This window comes from Prionailurus bengalensis, chromosome X (genome assembly GCF_016509475.1).
Source record: "Prionailurus bengalensis isolate Pbe53 chromosome X, Fcat_Pben_1.1_paternal_pri, whole genome shotgun sequence".
NCBI lineage: Eukaryota > Metazoa > Chordata > Mammalia > Carnivora > Felidae > Prionailurus > Prionailurus bengalensis.
Genome location: NC_057361.1, coordinates 12,412,268 through 12,440,145, shown reverse-complemented (window position 1 = coordinate 12,440,145; position 27,878 = coordinate 12,412,268). Strand labels below are relative to the sequence as shown.

At 41.8% G+C, this 27,878-nt stretch overlaps 1 protein-coding gene across 3 annotated transcripts; it reads right to left on the bottom strand.

Moving 5' to 3' along the window:
- Positions 1–395: 395 nt before the first annotated feature.
- ZRSR2 (zinc finger CCCH-type, RNA binding motif and serine/arginine rich 2) lies at positions 396–27,878 on the bottom strand. 3 transcript variants are annotated; one of them, XM_043570185.1, is made up of 11 exons: positions 27,743–27,878; positions 27,209–27,288; positions 23,583–23,661; positions 18,694–18,802; positions 18,411–18,497; positions 15,253–15,291; positions 14,525–14,643; positions 9,402–9,615; positions 4,444–4,499; positions 3,571–3,680; positions 396–1,326 (listed from the first exon to the last, which is right to left on the bottom strand). In XM_043570185.1, the coding sequence occupies exons 1-11, from the start codon at positions 27,781–27,783 to the stop codon at positions 866–868; spliced, it is 1,395 nt and encodes a 464-aa protein (XP_043426120.1). In that variant the 5' UTR covers positions 27,784–27,878; the 3' UTR covers positions 396–865. The 3 variants fall into 3 exon arrangements, with proteins under 3 accessions (XP_043426120.1, XP_043426119.1, XP_043426121.1); XM_043570184.1 differs by lacking the exon at positions 27,743–27,878 and adding an exon at positions 27,562–27,704; XM_043570186.1 differs by lacking the exon at positions 27,743–27,878 and adding an exon at positions 26,914–26,959.

Here is a 27,878-nt window from a genome sequence, read left to right as displayed (position 1 = left end):
TACTTTAAAGCAAAGTGAGTTTTAAAGTCAAAAAGCTGCTCAGCTATTGCATGTAGAGAAATCCAAGAGATTATTAATAAAGGGCAAACAACCAGATTTAACAGCGATTAAATACAGAAAAAGTGTCTGGCTTAACCAATACATAGAGAAACAAAGAGTTAACCATAAAATTTACCAAATTGGCAAAGATTAAAATTTTACCAAATTGGCAAAGATTAAAATAACTTGGTGTTGTGGGAATAGAAAAATTCATTATTGAAAGAGTAAAATTTTTGCAGCCTTTCCAGAGGGCAATTTGTAAATGCTTCAGTAGTCCTATCTCTTGGTGTAATGTAATTTATCCTAAGGAAACCATCAGAAACGTGTGAAAGTATTTAAGGAGATCCACAGCAGGATTGTTTATAGCACTGGATTCTTTTAATCGTGCAAAATTAGGGAGAACTTTAAAATCCAACAATTAGGGATATGGTTGAATAAAACTGATAGACCCGCACCATGCAGTGAGAAAAGTAAGAGGGTTGACAAAATATGAGGTTTTGCATAGGAAGAAAAGCATATTCAACTGCAGCCACATATGATCTCTGTGTAAAAAATATTTGTACACATCCGTAAGAAGAGGAAAAAGACTTAAGCAATGCTCCAGTGTTGGTTATCACCAAGGGTTAGGATTACAAGTGATCTTCACATTATCTATACATTTTGTGTCTTCTATGCTAAACACACTGATTCTCAGAGAATAAAAGTATTTTGAAATAGGATTCTTTCTGCCGGACTTGCTAATCCATCGAGCTCAGAGCCCTCTACTACCCAAGTATGAAGCAGCCATCACAAATAAGATGTACGATCATTTCGGAACAAAATCGGTTTATTTGGATTTGGGACTCTGCGTTGTCCTGTCTCTGCTGCCTGACCTCCTCCTGCCACGACTCCTGGACCTGGAGGAACTCTGGCTCCGGCTGGCCCGGATGCGGCTGCCATCCCTTTTTCTTCCTCTACTGCGCGAACTGTGCCTCTCGCGACTCTTGGACAGGTGTTTGTGAGACTTCTTCCCCCGGTGGCTGCTTCTCCTTTTCCTGTCAGCTTCCCCATTTCTCTTGTAGGAATGCGACGGACTAGGGCTTCTCCGCCTCCTGGGCCTCCCGTAGTAGTCGTCGTGGTGGCCCATCCTCTCTCTCCTGTCTGAGCCCTTGCCAAATGAGGAGCCAGTCCGATCTGGAGACAGGTAGATGTCTCTGTTAGCCTCCCAAAACTCATTGTTGGGATTTCGGAACACGTGGAGAAAGTTGCAGTGTTTTCCTCTCGGACACTGTTGTATTTCAAATAAACCTGCAATGGCACAGTGAGGAAACAGCATTTACTGCTGGCACTTGATCCTTTTCAGAGGGTACACTGCCGATGTTTGGAGGTGATAGACCTATCTTCTCCTGCATATGTGAAAGGGGCTTACAGGGGAGCTTGGGTGGTTGATCAGTTAAGCGTCTGATTCTTGGTCTCGACTCACGTCATGATCTCACGGTTCGTGGGATCGAGCCCCACATGGGGCTCTGCACTGACAGCTCCGAGCCCGCTTGGGGTTCTCTCTCTTCCTCTCTCTCTCTCTCTCTCTCTCTCTCTCTGCTTCTCCCCTGCTCTGTCTCTCCATAAATAAATAAGAAAATAAAAGGGGCTTACATAAATTATGACATAGCTCTGGTTCCCAGAATTTCAAAAATATTCAAATGCTCTAACAAATGGCACTGTGAAAAGGTAACAAGCCAGAAGTTTTAATTAACCAGAGTCTCCTGTTCCCCGACTGCATGACAGTGTGCAGTGCAAGCGAACAAATGGTGACCACATCCTTTTTTTTTAGGGTTGCACCATCCCACTGATGGACAGTGTAAATCCCTAACACTGAACACCCAGCCCTTCGGAGTCCCTGCCTTACACTTTAAGAAGATGGTAAACACTGGCCAAATGCTTTTAAATTTATACCAAGTGCTTGTAATATAAAAGATTCTTGTCAAAGGTAAAATCTATCTGAACGATTCAGAGATCCTCGTGAGGTTTTCAAACTTTTTTTTTTCAATTGGTAAATTCCCCAAATATGGAAAACAGTGAAAAGTGAAATCCCTCCACACCACACGTTATAAACAAAAAGTCAGGATGGACCAGAGTCCTAAATGTAAGATGTGAAACCATATGACTCTTTGAAGAAAACATACAAGTAAAATCTTTGGGACACTGGGCTGAGCAATGGATTCTTAGATAGGACACGAAAAGCACAAGCAAAAAAAGAGAAAAAAAAAAACAGATTAAATAGATTTCATCAAAACTAAAACCTTTTGTGCTTTACAGGACATGATCAAAGTGAACAGGCAGCATAATGGGAGAACACATTTGCAAATCCTATATGCAATAAGGGGCTTGTCTGCAGAACAGATCAAGCCCTCTTACAACCCAGTAATAGAAAGTCAACCTAATTAACAAGGGGCGAAGTATCTAAATAGACATCTCCCCAAAGAAGTTCTACAAATGGCCAATAATGAGGACACACGAAAACTGCTCAATGTCATTAGTTACGAGGGAATATCACAAAGTGGTTATTTAAAAAACGTGAAACCGTCTCAATGTCACACCCAGAGGTACCTCACTGAAGTCACACTGGATTCCCAGGAACCGACAAAAATAACCACCTTTGGGGAAAAAACAGTTCCGTCTCTTGCAGCCCACAAGCTTTCAAATGTAAGACGGAAAAGTTGGGCTTTCCAAAGGAAGGAACTCTAAATTATCACACACACACCCCCCGCCTTCAATAAATGGTTTTTAAGTGACAGCATCCATTAAGACCATGCTGCCAAAGATAAAGAATTCGAAAATCATAGATTCTTTTTAATAGTAGGCTTTAAGCAAACAAGTGTAAAGCCAAGAAAGGGAAAGGGTAAGAGAAGCGCTCCCCTGAGGCACGGATCGCTCTATCTCTTTGGCCAAGCCCATGTGACAGAGACGAAACAATAATGAGGCCTTCAAAACTGCCAGCTATTCAAAGGACAGACTCCTTCCTGGACGCGGCAGCCACACCGCAATGAGTCCGTCTGACTGAACGCACCCTCACCACACCCCACCATCATCGCTCTCCACTGCACAAACGCATGTCTTTCGAGCGAGGCAGGACATGTTATCATGTTTTAGGTGGCAAAGATGACAGGAGATTCCTTAGGGATAAAGATGGGGAAACAAACCAAGCTTGAGTGAGGGGAGTCCCTCTGACCGCCACAAGGAAGACGCGGCTTCCCACTGACACAACTCCCAGGCTTCCTCAAGTTTTAGAGCCCAGGACTGAGGACCAGAACACGGAGGTTCTAGCCTCCACTCTGCCACCGAGACACTGGGACTTCAGTCACCTCATCCATAAAGTGACCCGCAAGTCTATTACAGATCTAAAACAGGAGGGCCTTTATAGGACAACCTCTGCTCGTCCGGTGTGAGGCAAAAGCTATGTTTCACCCCTTTAAAAGACCGCTTTTTCCCTTAAGAAAGCCCTCTTATACAACACTGGAACGAGTGGCGTAAAACCACCGTGCTGTATTTTACCACAAATTGCCATTTTCCACCGAGTCACCGGGCAGAATTCGCACTGGAGCTGCCGTCCCGCGTACCATCGCCCGTTAAACAGAGACAGGGCTGCTTGGCATTCTTCTTCCCTTTAAAAAACACACATTAAAGGGTGCATTTTACAGTAACTTTCTATTACGTAGATAAGCCCTACTGGTAATTAACCCTTCTAGTAGTTTATCATAGGACCACCAAGTCCACTGCTTTTACTCGAAGGAGTCCTCATGAGAGCATTCAAGCCCCTGACGCTCACAATCTATTCAGGAACACTTCATACTAACCCTCTTGAGAGGTTCTGACGAATGGCCACTGGCCGGAGGCAAAGCTGCTTAAACCAAAGATCTGACCATTCAAAACGCAGACTGTCAGAGCCTCTCCTTTCTCAGCTAGGACTGCTAGTTTTCTTATCACAATGGTTAATTTAACCCATCAGCCATGGCATGGCCCAAACCAACAGCAAGACAGGCAGAAATGATACACCGATTGCTTTCTCAGTGGGCCAAATGCACGGAGATTACTTGGGGCTGCAATTTCTGGCTCTTTCACTGTATACTTTGCTGTTCTCTATTCTAGATCCCCCTTTCCAGTTTGTATTTTAATTATTAAAACTATGTAAGTAAAAAATAACCATTGCAAAAGACTCAAAACTATGTTAAGTGTACAACGGATAAAATACAAATGCATTTTCAAATCCCTTCTATATAGATTTCTATATTAGCTCTTGATATTTACATTTTTAAAAATACCATGCATATGAAAGCGATATATTTAGTGGAAGAACCCCAGATGGCAACATAATCACAACACTATACCATGACAAAACGTGAAGATGTTTATGTTCCAAACACTTACGATTGGTACTGAACATACACATTGCCTCTCAGGTGAGGTTCCAAGTTGCAGCTGACCTAAGGAGCAATGAAAAATTTGATTTAAAAAAATGGAGGAAGGGGCACCTGGGTGGCTCAGTTGGCCAAGCGTCCGACTCTTGGTTTCTGCTCGGGTCACGATCTCACGGCTTGTGGGTTCAGGCCCCACGTTGGGCTCCATGCTGACAGTGCAGAGCCTGCTTGGGGTTCGCTCTTTCCTTCTCTCTGCTTCTCCCCACCTCGTGCTCTCTCACTCTCAAAATAAATAAATAAAACTTAAAAAAAAAATCTTATGAAGAAAAATGAAGGAAAAGAACCCCCCCACCTCCCAGGTCATCACAGGCATCTTTTCCAGAGTAATACTACCAAAAGTAGTTATCATTTGAAGATTCCAAAACCCAGATACGATACCACTCACAGGTCTATTTAAGGCATGCTTCAGCACACAGCAGTGTTGCAGGCCCCAATTATTTGATCCCTGTTGATTTAGATTCATTTTTCATAGATGTGGAATGCTTCACACATACATAAAAATATAGAGAACAAAAATCAACCCATACATACACCACCCAGATTCAACACTAAGGCTTTCTATTTTTGACTAAGAATGTTTAAATATGCAAAACATGAAAGACCCAGTTGAAACCCCTTCTGCCTATTTTCCCTCCCCCATCACATGGAAGAGCACTAGCCTGAGGCTGGCGTATCCTTCACATTCCAAATGGAAACACACACACATAGCTGTATGCACACAGACAGGCATATACACATATATGCATGCCATAAAATACACAGGTATATTATGTATAGACAGGTCTATTATGAATAAATGGGGATATTTTTTGTGAATATACGGGTATATTTATGTTTACATATGCAAAGAAACTTGTATATGTATTGACAAATAATGTATAGTATTGCTCTGTACATTTAAAATTTTTACAAAAATAGCGTATATTTTACATTCTTTTTTCAAGGTATCATCACATAAACATGACTCATTTTAACTATATGCTGGATAGATCAAATTTTCAAATTTATTTAGCTACTCCTTTAAATGATAAATATCCAAGGTGCTTCCAATTTTTCATCAGCAAACAGTGCTGCAATCGGCATCCCTGAACGTGTCTCCGTGGGTAGGATCTCTCTGGTATGCATAATTAGAAGTGCTGTCCCAGTTATACGTACCTTCCACTTCACTAAGTATTGACAAAGTGCTCTCTGAAGTGGTTTTGCTGATGGACACTTCCTCACCCAGTCTTAGTATTAACAGAATTTATAACTTTTCACCTGATAGGTGTGAATAATCTCATTTAATATGCACCGTTCTATTACTAGTCAGGTTGAACATTTGATCATTTGCCTTCAAAAATGACAAATCTGGACACACAGATCAATGGAATGAAAGCTCAAAAATATACCCACGATTATATGGTCAATTAATTTTCAACAAAGGAGGCAAGAATATGCAATGGGAAAAAGTCTCTTTTATAAATGGTGCTGTGAAAACATGCAAAGGAATGAAACCGGACCACTTTCTCACACCATACACAAAAATAAACTCAAAATGGATGAAGGACCTAAATGTGAGACCTGAAACCATAAAAATCCTAGAAGACAGCACAGGCAGTAATGTCTCTGACATCAGCCAAAATAACATTTTTCGAGATAAGTCTCCTGAGGCAAGGGAAACAAAAGCAAAAATAAACTATTGGGACTTCATCAAAATAAAAAGTTTCTGCACAGCAAAGGTAACAATCAATAAAACTAATAAAAGGCAACCTATGGAATGGGAGAAGATATTTGTGAATGTGATATCCAATAAAGGGTTAGTATCCAACATATATAAAGAACTTATACAACTCAACACCCAAAAAACAAATAATCCAAGTAAAAATGGGAAGGCAGGGGCACCTGGGTAGCTCAGTCAGTTAAGTGTCCGACTCTTGGTATCAGCTCAGGTTGTGATCCCACAGTTGTAGCTTCAAGCCCTGCATCGGGCTCCATGCTCAGTGTGGAACCTGCTTGGGATTCTTTCTCTCCCCCTCTCTCTGCCCTCCTCTGCTTGTGGCTCTCTCTCTCAAAAATAGATACTAAACCTTTTTAAAAATAATAAAAATGGGAAGACATGGCAGCACCTGGGTGGCTCAGTAGGTTAAGCATCTGACTCTTGGTTTTGGCTCAGGTCAAGATCTCATGGGTTTGTGAGATGGAGCCCTGTGTCGGGCTCTGCACTGACAGTGTGGAGCCTGCTTGGGATTCTCTCTCTCTCCTCTCTCTACCCCTCCCCTGCTGTGTTCTCTCTCTCTCTCTCTCTCTCTCTCTCTCTCTCTCTGTCTCTGTCTCAAAAATAAACATTTAAAAAAAAATGAGAAGACACTAACAGACATTTCTCCAAAGACATCCAGATGGCCAACAGACACACGAAAAGCAGCTCAACATCACTATCAGGAAATGCAAATAAACACCACAATAAGATACCACCTCAAACCCCATCAGAATGGCTAAAATCAAAAAGACAAGAAACAACAAGTGTTGGCAAGTATGCAGAGAAAAAAGAACCATTGTGTACCGTTGGTAGGAATGCAAACTGGTGTAGCCACTGTGGAAGACAGTATGGAGGTTCAAAAAATTAAAAATAGAATCACCATATGATCCAGTAATAGTACTACTGGCTATTTACCCACAGAAAATGAAAACACTAATTTAAAAGGACACATCCACCTTTATGTTTATAGCAACACTATTTACAATAGCCAAATTATGGAAACAACCCAAGTGTCCACTGAACAGATAAAGAAGACGTGGTAATATACAATGGAATGTCCTTCAGCCATAAAAAAAATGAAATGTTGCCATTTGCAACAACATGGATAGAGCTAGAGAGTAGAATGCTAAGCAAAGTAAGTCAGAGAAAGACAAAGACCATGATTTCACCCATATATACAATTTTAAAAAATAAAGGAAAAAAAAAGGAAACTGAAAAACTAGAGAACAGATAGTTACCAGAGGGGAGGTGGGGTGGGTGAAATGGGGGAAGGGGATTAAGAGTACACTTATCTTGACAAGCACTGAAAAATATACAGAATTTTGGAATCACTATATTGTACACCTGAAACTAACACTGTATGTTAACTATGGTGAAATTAAAATAAACTTAAATTAAAAAAATAGGACTTGTTTTTTTATTTAATGGTATAAGAAGGTCCTCAAATATTGATACAAATGTTTAGCTTTTATTTTCAAAATGAACCTACATTGTTACAAATTTGTTCTAGAGTATTTTTATTAGAATATCCACAAAGAGGCAGATCCATAATGATAGCTTTTAACCCCTTCCTTAGAAGGAGGACTAAAAGGCCTGGGGAGGCCATGTCAGTTACACCAGCAACTTTAGAGATCATTTAATCCAGTGGCTCCCAAGGACCCATTAATTTTCCATGATAAATTCAGTATTTTGGAAATTTTCTTACCAAACACCTTTCCATCTAGAACTTCCAATGTGATTAGCATGAGCTTGACCAATAAAATTCTAAACCAGAAAAAAAAACCATGCCATGGCTAGCAGGTGCAGCCCATTAGAACGAATGGTGGGGTCCCCACTAAGTAGGTGGAAGTTTTGAAAGCAGCCGCACCACTGACTTCACAGAAGCAGTATAACGTAGGCCCACAGGTGGTCCCACAGATCAGAACGCACTGATGTAGTCAAAGTCCCTCCCCTTCGGGATGAGGCAGAGGCAGGAAGAGGTAAAATGACACGCTCAAAAGCCCAGAGCTACTCAAAGCACACAGACTCCTCCCTCGGTCGCGCTGCTAACGTGCTACTGTGCCGTGTGGGGCCGGCCCTTCCACTCTCGTGTTCACTGCCTGTGTCGAGAAGCGGTGTGAAGACTGGAAGGAAGGTGCACGCCACAGAAATAAAACATAAAGGGGGAAGAGAAATTTTAAAATATTTTTTTTTTAATTTTGCACTCAGTGGACAGAAGTATAGCTTTGGCTTCCGTGAGTGCTGCTGGTGCTTAGCAATTGCTCTGTTCCCTGGCTATTACACCTTGCCCCTGGTCAGTGCCAACGAACAGGGGGAAAAAACAGGATTCTATTCCTTTTTTTTCCCCTCCAAATTATGGGACGTTTTCCCCACCCTAACACAGCAAAATCATTCAGGTTCGGATCTGATCAAATCACAGATGAGGTACGAGGCCATGCTATGCTAGGATTCAATTCCTGGGTCCTGAGAGCAGCAGCTATTGACCTCTGCCTTTATTCTTGCCTTAAGGAATGTTCTCAAATAACTATCTGTAACCCGAAAGGCTTTTTTCACCCAGGATGCTGCACCACAAGCCATGATTTGGAGAACACCGTGTTCAGTATTGAGAGTATTGAATGAACAAAAACAATGTCAAAAAAAGGAATCAAGGTTTCTTTTCTAGGGTAGCTCCAGAAGACCCAATAGGTTCCTAGGATGGAGATTGCAAGCAGGCACCATCAAAAAAATGCAACAAATTCAGCGCGGCTCTAGGTGAGATCCACTACAGTTGGAAGGGAGGGGGTGCATCCTCTGTCATACACAGCCTCTAAATGAATGCCGGGATGGTTATGTGCAGGACCTTCTGCTGAGAGTTCATAGGCTGGGAAAGAGTTGGACTATAAAGGTACTATGAATAGATGAGAGATCCTTCCATCCATCTAGACCCTGGAATCCAGGAAATAGCACACTAGTACACAGGACTTCATGCAGTCCTCTACTGCACAGACACCGACGCAGGGGGGAGGCCAAGGAAATCACATTTGAGCGCCTGGGTGCCCACCAGTGGACTAGGCGCTGTACCATCACACACACCCAACCCAGGCAGGGAGCCTACACCCTAGCACTCATGTCCTACGGGGCACTTTGGTGGGAGGTGAGCAGTCCCCTCCTTCATGTGCATTGTGCACGCCCACCTTGAACTGGATCACTTTCCCAACGTTCTTGAACTCGGGAAGCACGTCATCATAGAAGTCCAGGAACTGCTGGTAGGTTTCCTCTTCACTGTACTCTAGGCTTGCATCAGGGTCATAGTCGTCCCTTCTGCACTGCTCCATCCCAAATGTCGTAAACATGCTTTTAATCAGAAGTGTGGGACTCGAGGATGGGAAATTGTGTTTACGTGAGCACCTGCATACGAAAGGGAGACTTAAATGCAGCAGTCCAATAGTTACAGTATCAAAAGCTCACTTTAAACTTTGGGATAGAGACCCAAATAACTTGGTTGTTTCCACTTACTTGCAAGATAATAAGCCCTATCCAGATGTCCAATTTCAACACCTAAACTGTTCTAAGACTGACCAATATACTTGCTTTCATGAAGATGTAAAGTTGGGAATTATTTCCAAGTTCATATGCCATTCAGCTGCCTTTTGGTGATGCTCACAAAGCCTCCTACATGTAAAAGTGCAGGAAAAAAAAGGTCCACTGCCATGACAGATTGTGGTGACAGCACGAAGATACCGGATGTGGAACTCAGGAGGAAGGTGAGAACAATACGATCCTGGTTCCATACAATCTTCAACTAACTCCATGCTTAGAGAATATAATCTAAGAGTTTCGAGCTAACGGAATACTTCAATTTCACATGTGTATAGCATTTCATGGTTTCTGTGGCATTTTTATATTTATTCCTCTGATCCTTGCAACCCATTAGGACAGTCAGGGCCAGTATTTTCCCCACTTTGCAAAGAGGGAAGCTGAGGCCTAGAGAAGCATACTTATCCAAGTCACGTGGCTGGTAAGAGAGGATTCAAGAGATCTGAGTTCACCTGTCTAATGCCTGTTCATTATATGGTGTGATGAATGCAATTAGTTTTCATGTAATGAAGAGGGTAACCATTATGAAGAACATTTTTCTTTTCACAGTTTAAACTGAATCATGTTATACCTGAATATTTTAAGTCTTTTATATGAGTTTACTTTATTTACTTCCTTCTCCAAAAATGAGGGGCAAAAAATGTAGTTCACGGTTCTAAATCATCAAATTTTCCTGATTAGATTTCTATTAAAAAATTGGTTGAGGCAAAATTTTCAAGAAAAAAAAATCCCCACAACTTAGGAAGAAAAAAAGCTGAAGAAAAAGGCAAGTGTTAGAAAAATCAATGGCCTTGAAATGCCTAAATGTTGAACTCCTACTCACTTTCCACATCTGTAATACATCTGTGCACCGAGAGAGACAACGCATACAAAGTGCCTCCCATACATCATACCCAGTACAGAGATGCACAGTGTCCATTAATGTGAAATGTACAAAGGACCCTCCTATATAGATTCAGTTAGAAACCTTGTGATGAGATCCATCTTCCCAAGTAGAGCTACCAGCAATACAGAGAGTGAAACCTCAACCTGACTACAAGTGTTGGTGGTGAATCAGAATTTTCCAAGTACGAAGCACATACAGACTTTAACAAGAAACCAATTTAACAAGGTTAGAATTCTGCTCATGGGATTATTACATCTGAATGAACTTGGCTCTAATTCCCAGGGTGTCAAATGAGCATTTGAGTTTTGGAACAGAGCCAAAGTCCCTGTCTAGGGAAAATCCCCACTTGGCCTGGAGACAGTCCATACAATCGGAGTTCATTCGGGGCCAGCCCTAAAGCGCCTACTGAGAAGCCCTCTCAGACAAGAGAGATCTGGGAAGGCAATCTAAAGGTGTGGTACCAAACCTGTGTGACTCCCAGAATCACTGGAAGGAACGGAGATTTCTCAGGTTCTGTTCCAGACCATCTGTTAAGAGCTCAGGGTGGGAAACCCATATTTTCACAGTAACTCTCCCCACCTGATACTGAAGGTCGGCCATGTTTGCGAAGCCATGGTTTAGGCTTATCATGCAGTTAGTTGAGTAGAGAGTAAGATTGCCACGAAATCACATAATAAGACATTACCCTAGCCCAAGGTCGGCCCGTGAACCATATGGTCTCCAGATGCCCCCTGAGGTATAGCCAACTGACTACACCTCTTTTTCTCTTCCTGAGGGGGCACACTCAAGGTCCCCACTACCTTTGTCCTCCACAGAACCAAGTTACATCCTGAAATTAGGCTGCAACCATTTACTGAAGGTCTCTGTAAGAAACATTTTTGGGAGGGGCACCTGGGTGGTTCAGTCAGTTAAGTGTCCAACTTCGGCCCAGGTCATGATCTCACAGTTTGTGAGTTCGAGCCCCACGTCGGGCGCTGTGCTGACGAGTCAGAGCCTGGAGCCTGGAGCCTGGTTCCAATTCTGTGTCTCCCTCTCTCTCTGCCTCTCCCCCACTCATGCTCTTTCTCTCAAAAATAAACACGAAAAAAAAATTAAAAAAAAAAAAAAGAAACATTTTTGGGAAAATTTTGTAAGCAGCTGTTAATAAAACATCTATCAAAGTGTCCATCTCCTTACTCCAGGTCTTTACGCAGTATTCCATGGGAGAAACATGTAGAATCTGATGCCTGGAAAATCTCTGTCTTCCCGGAGATACCACTCATTCTTCCTTTTTGGTAAGAACTAAGTGAGCCATTATCTGCCCAGGCTATGTTACAATCCAGGGCCAAATGTACCGCCCATTCACAATAGGTCACTTTGTCCTCCCTTACTTGTTCTCCATTTCTCTGGGTAAACTTAGTGCAGTAGATTACGAGCCCTCTTTAAATCACTCCTGGAAATCAGTGAATTATAAATATTCTGATAAATAAGTTTTACTTTTCATCAGCAATTATGTTTTCAGGAGGAAAAAAAATAGAACTCCCCTCAAAGCTGTGACTCCAAGAAGTATCAATTCCAGAAAGGCTCTAGAATTGAACTGTGTACTAATTACGAAAACAAAACCACCGAAGAAATGCTTAGGTTATGGAAGTGTCTGTCTGATAATGGGACAAGCCTCAACAGCAAAGAACGGTTGTGTGAGTCCGGAGCAAGTCACCGCAGCCCTTTGTCGAAGAGGAACAGCTTCATTGTCTGAAGGGATGGCGCTGGATTTCAAAATTGCTCATTGCATAGAATCTGATTTCACAATTCATCACTGGAACGATGAAAGTACCCAAATGTTCCCAATTTCACGTGCCAAGGAAAACACTAAGAAATGTTCACAAACTAATCTGATCACTGCCAATTATCTCCTTGAAACGATTCTCAGGGCAGGGTTTTGAGGGCCTGACAGTCCGCTCTCCTTTCAGCAAACAAGTACTGCTGGCTGATTGCCTGAAATCATTTAGGCCATCTCCCCTTCTCTCATTTCTGCCCATCAAAAGGAGAATTTAGAATCACATGAGCACAGTCTTCAAATTCAAGGGAACGCTAGAGATCCATCATAAACGAGAAGTCCTTCAGCTAGAAAACTTTAAACGCAATCTGGTTCGGCTACCCACACAAATGTGAATGTGTATCGAGGCTCAACAGTTCTCTTTGGTGGGGGGTGTTTAACATCAATTATGACTATTTCTTGATGAAATTAAGTAAATTTCAGGAAACACTTCTGAAGGTACAAAGGGGAATAAAGTCTCTTCTCCTTTCCCTAGTTCCCAGTTCCTCAAGAGGATGCTTCCAGTACTGACCGCATCCTGTGAGCCCTTTCACAGATACTGTAGGTTTACACAAGCCCAGCTCTAAATTGTAAATGGAGCCACGCGTCCTATGTTAGTGGCTCTCAATCCCAGGGCGCATGAGAAATGTCTGAGGGCCTTTCAACAGTAAGGCTGCCCAAGTCTCACAGATTTACTCAACTTAAGGTAGGACACAAACTTTTTAAAGCTTTCTAGAGGATTCTAACGTGCACCTGGATTGAGAACCATTGCTCTTAAAAAATGTAAAAGGGCATGAGGGCTTAAATGAGAAATGAAAAATAAAAAATAAGAGAAAGTTCATATTTTCAAAGAAGGAAATGAAACTCATGGCATGGATAATTTTATGAATCAAGTGAGCAACAACATAAAGTTTTCTCATTAAATACATATGAATTTGCTTATTCATATCCCTTTTGGGATTAACAGGACACTAAGAAATGATTAGATCTCTTCTGCCGAATGCTTAGTAATGATCAGATTTTTGTCTTGGATAGATTAATTCACCATTATGAATTGTTTATCTACTCTGAGTTGTTCATTCATAAATAAGCCAAATTATAAAAATCATCAATGCCTGGCATATATCATTTAAATATCGGCTAAATGAATGAAGACACTGACACTTAGTTCTCCACATGAATGTCCTGTTTCAAAAACACTGAGCCACAAGGGGCGGAACTGAGTGTCTCAGAGAATGAGGGCAACCAGAACACAATGAAAGTAGCAGCAAACACTCAAGACAGTGTTTGCCATGTGCCCACCACGGTCCTCTGTGCTCTCCCCGCACGCGCTCCTCGCAGCCTCACAACTGCCTCCCTTGGAAGGGAGATATACCATTTTTAATCCCCATTTTAGAAATGAGGAAGCTAAGGCACAGAAAGTTTAAGTAACTTTCTCTCTCTTTTTTTTTTTTCTTAAGTAACTTTCTCAAAGTGACAGCTGCTGAAGTCACTTTCTGCACCCAGGGTCTGTTCCTCTGACAGAACAGACAGACCGAGAATGGAGAATTACAATACTTTTCCTCACTCCCTCCGGTCCTGTCTTTCACAGATAGCCCTCTGGGCGTGCCAATTTTTTAAATTTAAATTTTAAACTTTAATTAATTAACTTATTATTTTTTTGAGGCATGCCAATTTTTTAAAGCCTCTTTTGCGCACAGTGTCGTCCATTCAAAAAAAGAAAGCCAAGCTACTCCAGCGTATTGAGCTACATCATTTCCCCATCCAAACCGCCCCACCCAGACCCATGCAAGCACAGGAAGAGAACGAGAAGCAAAAGGTCTTCGTGAAGCCGTGGAAGGAGGGCAAAGGAAGCCCGGTCAGAGAACCAGCCTGAGCCCGCCCAGGGAACGGGTACAGGAGGAACAGCGGGCTGCAGAAGTGGCAAGAATGCAGCAGGTACCTGATTGCAAACATGTCAAACTCAAGCCTGTGATGCTCTCAAAAAGAGAACTGAAAACCCTCGACATTTCAATTCACAATAAAGCAAAATTAGTTACCTATCTCCAAATCTGCACGCTCCTGTTTTACTGTAGAATGGACAATTAGCTCGGTCTTTCTCCATTATCCGTAAGTCCGTCGGTGGTTCTGGGTTTTGCCATGTGGCACCATTTTCCAACTGTTGAAAATAACCATGACTTTACTGGTGGTGTAAAAATCCACAAAGAACTCAATGTTTCAAACATATCCAAATATTTTGGCCAACAATAAAAAATCGAGTTAAGAATATATACACTTGGGTCATAATACACAATTGAGACTTCACAAACAACTGTCTGGAGACACGCACTGGGTGTTTGTTGGCTCCCACTCACTGCCCACAGCGGGCATCCCTGTGGCTACCAGGAGCAGTCGCCAAGGTTTGCCTGCTGCCCATCCATTCTGAACAGGGTCAAAGGACTTGTCAGGGAGCCACCCCTGAGGGAACGTTACGCTGCGCTGTAGCAAATTAAACCGTCTATTTTGGGGAAACAGCGTGTCATGTTGCTCACACACACTTTAAGGACTATAAATAAGCAACATCCACAGGGCTGATTTGATACCATTTGCTTTTGTTTGTCAGGAAACTCCTGCCGTTGTCGCTGCCGTAAAAAAGTCACAGAGCCACAAAAGAGATTCCAATATTCAGACATGACCTAAATAGCTTACCACAAAATTAACATTACTAGAACTGTTTTTATAGAAATGTTCACTAGTTTCGAATTCTGAATGGAAGGTTTAAAAATACCTCGTTTTCAGCCTGCTCCAGCATCTTCTGCACAGCTTCCTACAAATGGTGCAAACACAGGACTAATGAAAACGTGCAAGTCAGGAAAGTCACGGCTGGTTTCTCTGGTTAAGAATCTCAAGTGTAACAATTAAAAAAAAAAAACAACCAACAACAAAAACAAACCACACACACAAAAGGCTTCAGGTTCTAGTTTGTTCTCTTCTAGCACAGATCTTCTGAAAAGCCTTCAAAGTACATATGGCTGAGAATGTTTATTCAAATAGGGCATTGAACAGCTCACATGGCAAAACAGTCTTATAAGTTTCAGTAATAGTACCATTTAGCATATTTACTCATATATACCATATTCTAGCTTTTAAGATGAGTGATCTAGTATTAGTGAATATTACAAAATGTAATGCTCAGGTGAAACGTCATCACCACTTAAGAGACGTTAAATCATGACATGAACAGTAGTAATTCGGGTTGAAGACAAAATCTCAAAGTTTTTGGTAAGGCAAAGGAAATCCTGCAATATGCCAGTCAATTCTGAGCTCACTGTCACTTAAACACATTTTAAAATCTTCTTGACAGACCTCTCTTCCCCAGCCCCTGAGAGCATGACCTAGAAGACTCATCTGTCTGGCTGCTGGAGAACTCTACCTAGCCACGTGGGGTGCTGGCTTAGTGTGCCCACGGGCACAGCTCTAGCTCTTTCCTATCCCCATCCACCTGGCTGCCCCACACCTGGTAACTGGTGCTGCCATTTGCTGGCTTGTTCCGCCTAACAGCCTAAAAAGTAGAACTGGAATGCCTCTCCTTCTTCCCCTCCCTGTCCACTCAATCTACAAGCTGGAGTCCCAGTGACTCTGCCTCCACACACCCCAAATCTGTGTGATTGATACGAATCTGATATGAAGCACTCCCCTCGTTCAAACCACCATCATGTCCGATCTGGAACAGACTGTCTAATCGGTCACTCTATATCCACTCTTGCCTCCTTGGGTCACTGCTCCCTGCTCCGCAGCCCCCCTTCTTTACACAAGGCATCCCATCTGTTGGGATGCCTGGGTGGCTCAGTCGGTTGAGCGTCCGACTTCGGCTCAGGTCATGATCTTGTGCTCCGTGAGTTTGAGCCCCGGATCCAGCTCTGTGCTGACAGCTCAGAGCCTGGAGCCTGTTTCAGATTCTGTGTCTCCCTCTCTCTCTGAGTCTCCCCCAGTTCATGCTCTGTCTCTCTCTGTCTCAAAAATAAATAAACATTAAAAAAAATTTTTTTTAATAGAAAAAATGATCTGTTAAGGGTACAGATATAAATTAAATGAAGTCAAATCCTGCTTAAAAACCGTGCGATGGCTTCCCATGACACTTAACATAAAACCCAAACTCCTCCTCCCAATCCAGGAGGCCTTACATGATCTGACCCTGCCTACGTTCCTGACCTCCTCCCTAGCCCCCACCACTCTCTCCTTTGTTCTCTAAGATTTCAGACACCCTGACATTTTTTCAGCTCCATGCTCAGGTTCTTCCCTCTGCCTGGATCCCTTCTCCCAAGATCTCTGCATTCAGCTCAAACATTGGCTCCTTAGACAAGTCTTCCTTGATGAGGGCAATCTAAAAAAGTACATTCCGACCTAATCACTATTACATGACTCTGCTTTCTTTCTTTGTAGCACTTACCATTATCTCAAAGCACTTAAAATTATTTTTTGCTTACTTATTATCTAGTTCCCCCATCTAAAACACTCGGGGAGAGCAAGGACTGTCTTTTTCACCATTCTACCTCCATCTACTAGAAAAGTACCGAGCATACAGCAGAAACACAGATTGCATATCTCTTTATACATGTTTAGAACCTACTTCATTCTACCTGCCTTTCCGTAATGTCTCACCAGGCTTTTTTTCAAACAAAAGCCTTAGTTTTTTTTTTAAAGAAGCCTTAGCTTTTATCTGATGCCAGAAAGACCTCAATTGAGAATATTCTACGGTTAAAATGGGAATCGATTACTCTGTAAAATAATGACAAGCTCCCAACTGTTTTCCTGCCCCCTAAAAACCTAGCATGGTCTCATCTGTAATGCAGCTCTCAAATAAAGGTGTTAAAAATCTGCACTGCAATTAACTGAAGGCCTGAGACACAAAAAACAAAGTTCACGGAGGCTGCTTCTACCCTATCACAACTAGGACAAACAAATCCATTTTTCTCCATGATAAGGTGAGTACCCATTTTTATGCTATTCAAACTTGGGAATATGATGGAAAAGATACATCCTGATGAGTCAGTCAAGGAATGATGAGCTGTGGGATCTTGGAAATAAATACACGGCATTAAGGAACAGCAGCAAAACACATCAAAGCAATCTTTAAAACATCCTGGAAGATATATACATAGACCTCATACATTTCTTTCTTTAATGAGTGACTACGTGTTACCTACAATGACCTTGATAGCCAAGTTGGAAAGGGAATCAATATTTAGCAACAAAAAATATTTCCTAATTCCTCAATATGTGAGTTTGTGATTTCTTTCAACCAATTCATTCTTGCTGACATGCCATAAGCAGCTAAGTGTCTTATTTACTAAATAAGTGTGGAAACCATACAAAATATTCTCTGAATGAGTCAACCCATATACAACAGAAGCTCAGAAAAACACTTTGGTGTGAATGTGAAGAGCCAGAGCAAAAAAAAAAAAAAAAAAAACCAACAACACTTACACTAGAGTGATACAAAGTATAAAGCAGGGGCCAGATGCTTGTTTTTAGAAATAGTTTTATTGGAACACAGCCACAACCATTTATTTATATATTATCTCTGGCTGTTTTCATGGCGCACCAACAGAGTTGGATATTTGCAAGAGAGACCATACAAACTACAAAACCTAAAATATTTACTCTCTGGCCTTTACAGAAAAAGTGTGCCAATCCCTGGTATAAAGGGGAAGACGGGTAGTTGCAGGAAAACGTTAATTTAAGGTATCTGCCATTGCAAAGACCCAAAGCAGAGCATCATAAGGCAACTCTAGTGTGTATCTATACAAAACAGGCCTCTTGCTAACCAGGAAAACAAAGTCCAAACCCTGATATGCCTATAGCTTATTCCTCAGCCCCAGCCCAGCCCAGATCTGCGCACTGAGAGGATACGCAGTGCGTTTATCCTCCTGTGACAGGAATCACCTCTCTTTCTCTCTTCTCCTGTAGCTTCTGCTCCTCCTCTTCTCTCTCTTTTCTCTGCTGCTCTTCCCATTCTTCCTTTAACTTTCTCTTTACAGAAAAAAAGAAAAGGAAAGGTAATTCTTCTCACACACTTTTTAAAAACATGTAACATATGGGGAAGATAAAGTAAAAGCTTTACCACTGGTAAAATGGATAATATCTATTCTTTTAAGTTCAAAACCCGCAACTCTTAATTAGAGTTATTTGGTTAACTAGTTAGCTGGTTATCTGATGAATACCATACCTCTTGTTCTTCCTGTCGTTTTCGAGCTGCCTCCTCCTTTTCTTTCTTTATTCTGAATTCTTCTTGTGCTTTCTGCTCCCGAAGCAACCATGCCTCATGTAATTTTTGCCTATCAATGTAATGATGCAATCAAACAAAAGAAATGAGCATTAATCTACAAATACACCCAATGATAGCAAAATGATGAAGCTATCATGAAAGATATTTTCCAGAAAGCAGGTAAGTGGAAAGTAAGAGGAACAGAAGATATGAGTAGCTATCTTGGAAAAGCACTGCATCTCAGTAGCTCTTTTCCTAGAGGGTGACAGCTGAAAATCACTACGTGCAGATTTGATACCTGTGACATCTTTTACATAGAACGATGACGCTACAACTTTCCCTTTAGGTTGACCACTGTGATGTTTAGGTGTCAATAAAGATGCCAAGTTTCGAAGCACCATCTAGCTTTTCCCGTTCCGAGGGTCCTATCCTTTCTCTTCTATGCGTTTTACAAGTAGTGACGGAAGACCGCAGCACCATGAAAACCTGCCATCTGCTGCCATAGATCTTTGATGGCTACTCTAGACAGTTAAGACACTCCTGTGGCTTGCCCCAAGCACCTACACTGCTCGAAGAAAGGAAATAAAACTATACCTGATCTTGTCTTTAAAATAAAGCTACAGGCTTTAAGATGACAAGGAGTTATAAAAGTAAATGAGCAGGTGTCTAGTTTATTTTTGAAAATGGCCAATTATAAAGAGTGATGTTATCTTAAAATGGCAAGCGTCTCAGACATCCAATAGCACAAGGTTCTAATTGAAAGACAGGTTACATTTCAAAAGTTCAAAAGTCAAGCAGGTGTCTATCTATGTATTTATTTACTTATTTTTAATTTTTATTTTGGAGAGAGGGAGAGAGAGACAAAGCATAAGCAGGGGAGGATCAGAAAGAGAGGGAGACACAGAATCTGAAGCAGGCTCCAGGCTCCGAGCTGTCAGCACAGAGCCTGACGCGGGGCTCGACCTCATCAACCATGAGATCATGACCTGAGCCGAAGTGGGACACTTAACCAACTGAGCCACCCAGGTGCCCCATGGTGTTTAGAACCTAGATTGCCATTTTCCCACTGAATTTGTAAAAGAGAAGTGAAATATGAGAAATGGTTCTTCAGCAATGTCAGGAGTTAAATAAGGTTTTATGTCTAGTCTGGGGAACCTATTCACAGTATCAAATACCCTACGGGAAAATAGATTTCATTTCCAAGAACAGATGGTAGGAACACATCTAACCCATGGTAAAGATGGGCACACCGCATACATCAACATTCCGGTGCACATTGTAGGTTACATATAGATGTTTCAGTGTGTAGGACTCTAATTTATGAATCTTTTGACGAATATATTAATTGTATACCAACCAAAAAAACAAAGTGCATATAAATCTAAGACCTCAAAAGAGTAAAATGGCAAAACTTTACAGTTTAGCAACTTGAATACAGTGTTGAGAGCTAGGACTGCAGAGCTCTGGTCACTTAAGTACATCAAGTCCCTGCCCCGGGAAGCCTGGAGCAGATTCTAGCACGGCTTGCCGCAGTGGAAGGCTTGTCCTTAGACTGACCCCCAGAAACCCCACCCCCACCCCCGCGAAAATGCCTGCCTGAGAAAGCTCAACACTGCCAGGAAAATGGAGCATTTGCTGTAGCCAACACAGGATGATCGGCCCTTGCCCTCCCTTAGAGCATTTACTAAAAAGGGCTTATGATTGTGAATAGGTCTCTCTCCAGGACCCGAGAGCCATTCGCTGGACATGCAGTCTTTAAGAAGGATAAGGCCTCTGTGTCCCAGCCTCTGTGAGAGGACAGACTCCTGAATTCTCTGCCTGCATGCTGACAAATGCAGCTGGCCTGGTCACATTTACACTGACTGACCCTTTGTACTTCTTCACCTCTTGAATTCTCCTGGGCCCCTATACTCCTCCCGCTCTCTCCCTTTAAAAGGCGCAAATCTCCCCTGCACAAATCAGAATGGAGCTCAGCTCTTTCCCCTACAGTCAGGAGAAACGGGACACAATCTGTTCTCGCCACTTTCAAGTCTGCCCGTGTTATTCTCTGATGCTATACATCTGCGTTAAGGCAGTACATAAAGCCATACGGTACTGCCAGAGAATTAGTTCTCTTGTTTTTCAACAACACGGTATCATGCAACTTGTACAGGAACCAAAAAACACCAAAGGAACGCAAATATCTGTTTATGTGATTTAAAAGCAGCGCCTCAAATAAATGGGAAAACAAAAAAGTGACTTCCCTATATCATACCATGTATATCCTCTTCATCGTAAGAGGAATCTAAAACAAGCAGAGTTATTACAGCACCGCCCATCTGCTAACATGATGGTAAGCATATACACCTGCCGACTCATTCCGTCGCCCTAATTCTATGAGGTGGGTACTATGATTGATTTTATTTCCATTTTATCTACAGATTTAAGACGAGGAAATTGAAGTTAGAGAGATAAGCAACTGGAACACAGCATGTAAGTGGCAGGGCCACGGCTGCAATGCAGCTCTGGCTGAATCGACTCCATGGCCTGCATCACCACTGTATTTTCTCTTGGCATTTTGCTGATTGCACCTATTTATGTGCTTAGGTGGAAAACAGGAACGAACTACATGCAAAGAAGCAACATTCCCTACTAAACACACGTAGCTAGAGGGTGTCTATAAAGTTTTCTACTCCTTTTAAAAAACATTTACTTTTTATTGTGGCAAAATATATGTACCATAAAATTTAGGATTTTAACCATTTTTAAGTGTATGGTTGAACAGCATTAAGTACATGCACATTATTCTGCACCACTTGGGAAAAAAAAACTACCCCCTGAAAAATATTGAGGAGAAAATAGAATATGTTCATCATCTTGGGATGGAGTAGGCCTTTTACAGTCCAGACACCAAGGCCAGATATCACGATGAAAGTTGAGGACGTGAAAATCAAACTACGGTGAGTAATGCCATAAGCCAAGTCAGGACTGATGACAAATGAGAAAAACATATATCATACATATGACAGATAAAGGATCAATATCTTTTTTTAAATTTTTCTTTACATTTTTTTTTAAATTTATTTATGTTGAGAGAGAGAGAGAGAGAGAGAGAGAGAGAGCGCACACGAGGAGCAGAGAGAGGCAGGGAGAGAATGCCAAACTCCGCACTGTCAGCACAGAACCCAATGCGGGGCTCGAACTCATGAACTGTGAGATCATGACCTGAGCCAAGAGTCAGACGCTCAACCAACCGAGCCACCCAGGCGCCCCAACGATTAATAGTAATAATACTGCTTACACAACAAACTTTAAAAACATGTATCCCAAAAAAGAAAGGTGCAAGACTTAACCTAAAATAGGTAATAAAATATATTAAAAAATACACAGGCTTACTAATTAAGAAATGTATATTTGAAACAATGAAATACAACTTTTACGACAGGAGGTTTAAAAATAGATGCCTAGTGTGAGTGAAGGTATGGGGAAATGGGCACCTCGATTCACAGCTTGAAAGGCTGCATAATGGGATGCCCTTTCTACCCAACCACCTACATTTTACATGTACTTATCCTTTGATCCCAACAATTCCGTTTCTAGGCATTTTTCTGAGTAAAAAACAGGACAATTACCAACGATACATAAGCGTGGATACTCATGGCAACTTTTTACTGAATTATAAAAAATACCTAAGTATAAATTAATAAATAATAGGAAATTCATAGTAAATAATAAGTGAACGTTATTTAATAGCAAATAACCTAAACGTCCATCAGTAGAGAACTATAAATTATGAATAAAGAATTATGCCACATTCAAACAATGGACACTATGTTGCCACTGAAACTGTTGAATCGGGTATGTGAATCAACACTGAAATATAGGTCCTGGGGCGCCTGGGTGGCTCAGTTGGTTAAGCGTCCAACTTCAGCTCAGGTCATGATCTCGAAGTCCATGAGTCTGAGCCCTGCTTTGGGCTCCGTGCTGACAGCTTGGAGCCTGGAGCCTGCTTCAGATTCTGGGTCTCCTCTCTCTGCCCCTCCCTGCTCATGCTGTCTCTGTCTCTCAAAAATGACTAAACATTAAAAAAAAAAAATTGAAATATAGGTCCTATATATTATGCAAAAAAAGCAATTTAAAAAATGCATAAATATCCTCCCATTATAGAAATAAACACGTATAGTACATTTACACGCTTAAATTTTTTTTTTTAGAGAGAGAGAGAGAGAGAGAGAGCACAAGCAGGGGAGACAGAGGAAGAGAGACAGTGAATCTTAAGCAGACTGCACACTCAGTGCAGAGCTCAAAATGGGCCATTTTTTTAATTGAAAAAAAATTTGTTTTTAACATTTATTCATTTTTGAGAGCCAGAGCATGAGTGGGGGAGGGGCAGAGACAGAGGGAGACACAGAATCCAAAGCAGGCTGCAGGCTCCAGGCTCTGGGCTGTCAGCACAGAGCCCGGTGCATGGCTCGAACCCACGGACCACGAGATCATGACTTAAGCCGAAGTCAGACACTTAACTGAATGAGCCATTCAGGTGCTCCCCCGACCCCCACTTACATTTTTAATGGTGGCTATCTTTGGGTGTGCTGATTTCATTGAAGCCCTTTCACTTTTTTACACTTATTTCAATTTCTCTTTCAAAAACATTTATAAATTAGCAAAAATAGTGAAAAATACTTCCATTTAAGAAAAATGAGAACATCTAACTTTAGTCTGTCAAGTAGAGATTTAAATAGTTTATCCAAGGTATTTTATAAGACCTATGCTGTATAAGATATTATAAAGACCTGTACTAGTTCATAAAGACTTATAAAATTCAAATAAAACAACTGGGTTCATGAGGAAGTGCTCCGATCACTGCTGACCTCTCTATCTCCAACAGCATCTCTTCTTCTAGGTGTTGTTCTTCAATAAAAGCATCCTCCTCCTCCTTCTGTGAGAGTCCTAAGGGAATTTAAATGTTTTATTAAACGATCTGAATATTGTAAAACCTTGGTCAATGATTCAGAAAGAAAAAAGAAAAAAGATAAAAGCTAATCTTTACAATTATGGTACGAACCTGTTTTTAAAGCCTTCTAATAATAAAGGGTCTAACAATAAAGGCTTCAACCAAATGTGTAACAATTTTGATACCCAAAAAGAACAATTATGGTAGATAACACATTAAATTTAAAAAATTAATTGATGCTTCCATCGTCATACTCAAAAAGGAGGTGGGGTGTGAGAAGGAACATTCATTTTTACAGAAAAACGGCAACGAAAAAAATGTAGAAAGGCCATCATTTTTGCAACCCCTACTTAAGAACTATTTAGACAAAAATGCTAGAAACATTGGATGAAAGCTTGTTGGCAAGAAATTTATTTACCCCACCTCAAAACATGAGTGCACAGACGAGTACTAATTCCAAAGGGGGAATACCCTTTGCCATGGAGCCATCTGATTGGTGACACTTTGACCGCTCCTAGCGTTACTAAGAGCAAAACAATGTGACATCACAGGCCCCCTGAGGTGTGCAATGACAGGTATACAGCTTTGGCTCTGTAGTACTTGTCACAAGGAGTATAACCGTAAGCTAATCAGAAGATAGGCTAATCCAGAAGTCTGGGTGTTCCACCAGACAACTACTGTGGGCTTTGCACAATAATCAGTCTTGGTTTGGGAAAGTTGCAGTATGGCCTATATATCACAACTGAGGTATTGTTCCTTTACTTGGCTGCAAGTTTGATATTGTGGTCTTTATTCTTAGGAGATGCAGGATGAAGTATTTAGGGATGAGAAGTCATGATATCTGCAAATGACATGCAAAGAGTTCAGAAAAAAATGTGTACATATGTATCCATATATATCAAGAGAAAGTAAGGCAAATGGTTAACAATTGCGAGATTTAGATGAAGGGTTCGTGGATGTTTATTGCACCATTTTTTCAACTTTCTGTACACTGGACCATTTCAAAATAAGAACGTAGGAAAGTATTTTTAATATAATAAAAACTTTTATCCTTTCCTAGTCATAATTTAAATTTGAGAAAAAAGGAAGAAAACTGAAGTGATCCTAAGGAAATATAACAGAAGATCTCAGACTTAAAGGAAAAAGATTTTGTATCTGCCACATATATGTTGAGTACAGGTCTAATCAAAGGCACACCCAGTCCTAAATAATTTACTTAAGCGACTAAACATTATTATTTCAGCACCTGAAATTAAAATAGGTAAAAAGAAAAAAAAATTAGGGTAAATCCTGACTCACACAGAATAAAATCTAATTATTCAGATCATTAAATGATCTAATTTACAGAGAGGGCCTTCCAAAGAACCTGGCAATGGGGCTATGATTGATTGACTTACAGAGGTATTCCCATAGAGTAGACATTGCCCGGGCACAGATGATGCTCAAAAACATGTTGCCTGACTCACTCAACCCCTCCATCCTCTCAAAATCAAGCTCATACTCCTCAGAGGTGATCACTAACAGTACGAGGTATAGCATTTGCTCTATACGTACAACCAAATATATGTAAGGATATATGTAAGTATAGTATATCTAACCGTATTATACATATAACTATACATATTGGAATCAGACAACTTGCTTTTGCTTTTTATTCTTAATGTCACCTTGGTTTCTGAGAAGGCAGCTCATTTCAGGCTATTTCAAGTAGAACTGGATGCTAAAGAGGCTTCTTGTAAATGAGCGGTCAATATTCCAGAAATTTCTACCACTCAGTTTCCAACTCACTCTTACAGAATATCTCTTCTAGCTTACTGGGTATTGTTTGCCCAACTGACATGTGCTACAATTAATAGCAGTGTTTGGTAGGCCACACTATTCATGAAGCACCACTAAGAATTAGGAGTTGGAGTGGGCCAAAGTTGGGGCAGTAGTCCAAAGACAAGTGCTTAGTCTTGGATGTGCCATTAGCTATACAATCCTGACCAAACCAGTGACTGCATCCTTCAACTGAGTGAACTGCCAAGGGACATGACCAGCTTGCTTCTGCACAAAGGCTCACTCTGAAAGCACTTTGCAAAGTCAAAGGGGGCTGGGGGGGGGGGGGGAATCAACACAATACAAACAGGTCTAGGATTTAAAACAGGGAAGATTAACAAGTTAAAAAAAAAAAGTTATGTTGGAAGAAAACAGGTTAAGTACACAAAGTACTGTAGCTGAGATCATTAAGGGGAATGAGGGTGGGGCAGACACCAAGGACATCAATAACTGCAACCTGCCCTGTTTTTTCTTTTTATCCCTGAAGCTTTATCCTGCGTTTAGTGGTTGAGTGTCGAATGAGTAAAAGAGAGACACTAACACAGGCCCCAGGTAAACACACCACTCTTCCCATTTTAAATATTCCAAGTATTGCTACTAAAATAATTACCGGGCAACTCCAAGAGTAAATGAAATGTCTATAACTATGTTTCCCAAGGCCAGAGAATCTTGGTTACTTGAGGCCATTGTGGTGGACTGCAAGAAGTGTCTAGATACATTTGTGCAATGTATCCAAATATCAAACCATTACATTGTATCCATAAAGCTAATGCAGTGAGGACTATAACTCAAAAGAGAGAGAGAGAGAGAGAGAGAGAGAGAGAGAGAGAGAGAGAGAGAGAAAGAGAGAGAATTGTCTGAATAATCAGGGTGGCAACCCTAACACAGTACTGTGTTGCTTCAGTGCTTCCATCAGCCTCTATAATGACTATGTAACTTTTAAAACTGCGTTAGTACTAATTTCATTGTATTAAGCAGGCAGGTTTAATATATAAATGTTAGATTCTGCCATGTGAAGGACAAATGACACCACAGCCAGTACAGACGAAGGTGCCACAGTATTTTAATAGGAATAAAAAAAACTGCTAAATAACCACAGGGCAACACTAGCAGTGGCATTCCAAAGTCCAATCAGTACGATAATCATGCTTGTAAGCTTGCTTCACATCATCCCTAACATTACATTCACGTAGATTTGAATTTTACTGGATGTGTAATTTCACTTGGTTTGGTAATCTGTAAAGACATTGTTTTCTGGTCAGAGTTTCGTATCCAGTTTTGCGCTTAGATACATTTAAATGACAATAATAATCGGAGCCCAAAAAGGGTCTCTTGTGTTACTCGAGAAACGGTGAGGAAACTTGTGCAAAAGGTGTAAACCCCTCGAGGCCTGCTGGTTTTACAAAGGGAAACATTCACCGAATACTTACTATGTGCAAGGGCTGTGCTAGCTGCTGTAATTCATGATGCCTGCACCTGTAATACCGGATACTTCATAAATACTTACACACGACCAGGGGCGATTCACCATGACCTGTCCCCCCTCTTTTTAGTACGTTAACAGCGTTTCGGAAGTGGGTCTAACCTAACGGCACCCGGGAGGCAGGGGCCGCAGTAATTTTTCAGCGCGTACAATACTTGGCTTCCTTCTGGCACGGGGGCTTCAAGTCGGGACGGGAGCGGAGACAGAAATTTCTGATACACAAAACGGGATAGGGAAATTACCTGAATCTCTCAATCGAGCGAGTTCCTGCCGCCGTTTCTTTCGTTTCTCCTTCTTCAGGGCGGCTCTGAACTTTTTGTGACTGGAAGATTGAGACACGCACACGCCAGCATCACTTGACCGCACCTGCGGCGCTGCCGGAGTTTTCCGCTCCCCCCCCCCCCAACTTCCCCTCCCCGCCCGCCCGCTCCGCGCGCCGTCTCCTCGGCGCCCAGTACAGGAAATCGCTCGGGTGTCCGGGAGTGAAATCTTGCCTCCCATGTTTTAATCACACAACACGGATTTACTCTCGCCTCGCCGTTCCACAAGCAGACGGCAGGTCTTTTCCATCCCGCCCCCCCGGTCCCCTCCTCACCTCCCTGAACCCATACACGCCGGTGACAGCCTGGGGCGCGCCCGAGGAAGTGCTCGAGCGGCCACGGTGGCTCTTGCCTGGCCCAGCTCCCTTCTCCCTCCTGCCCACGCATCCTCCATGTCCAGCCTCGGCCAGCTCCGTCCCCTCTTCTCATCAGTTCATCTGTCACAGCCCAGCCTACCTCGGTTTCTCCGGAAACATCATCTTCCCGGGCGCCGCCATGTTGTCAGGGCAGCCACGCCCCTACGAACTGGCCGGAAGAGGCCGGCTGACAAGAAAGGGAGCGGCCGCGCGCAGGCGCGGGTACCGCGGGGCGT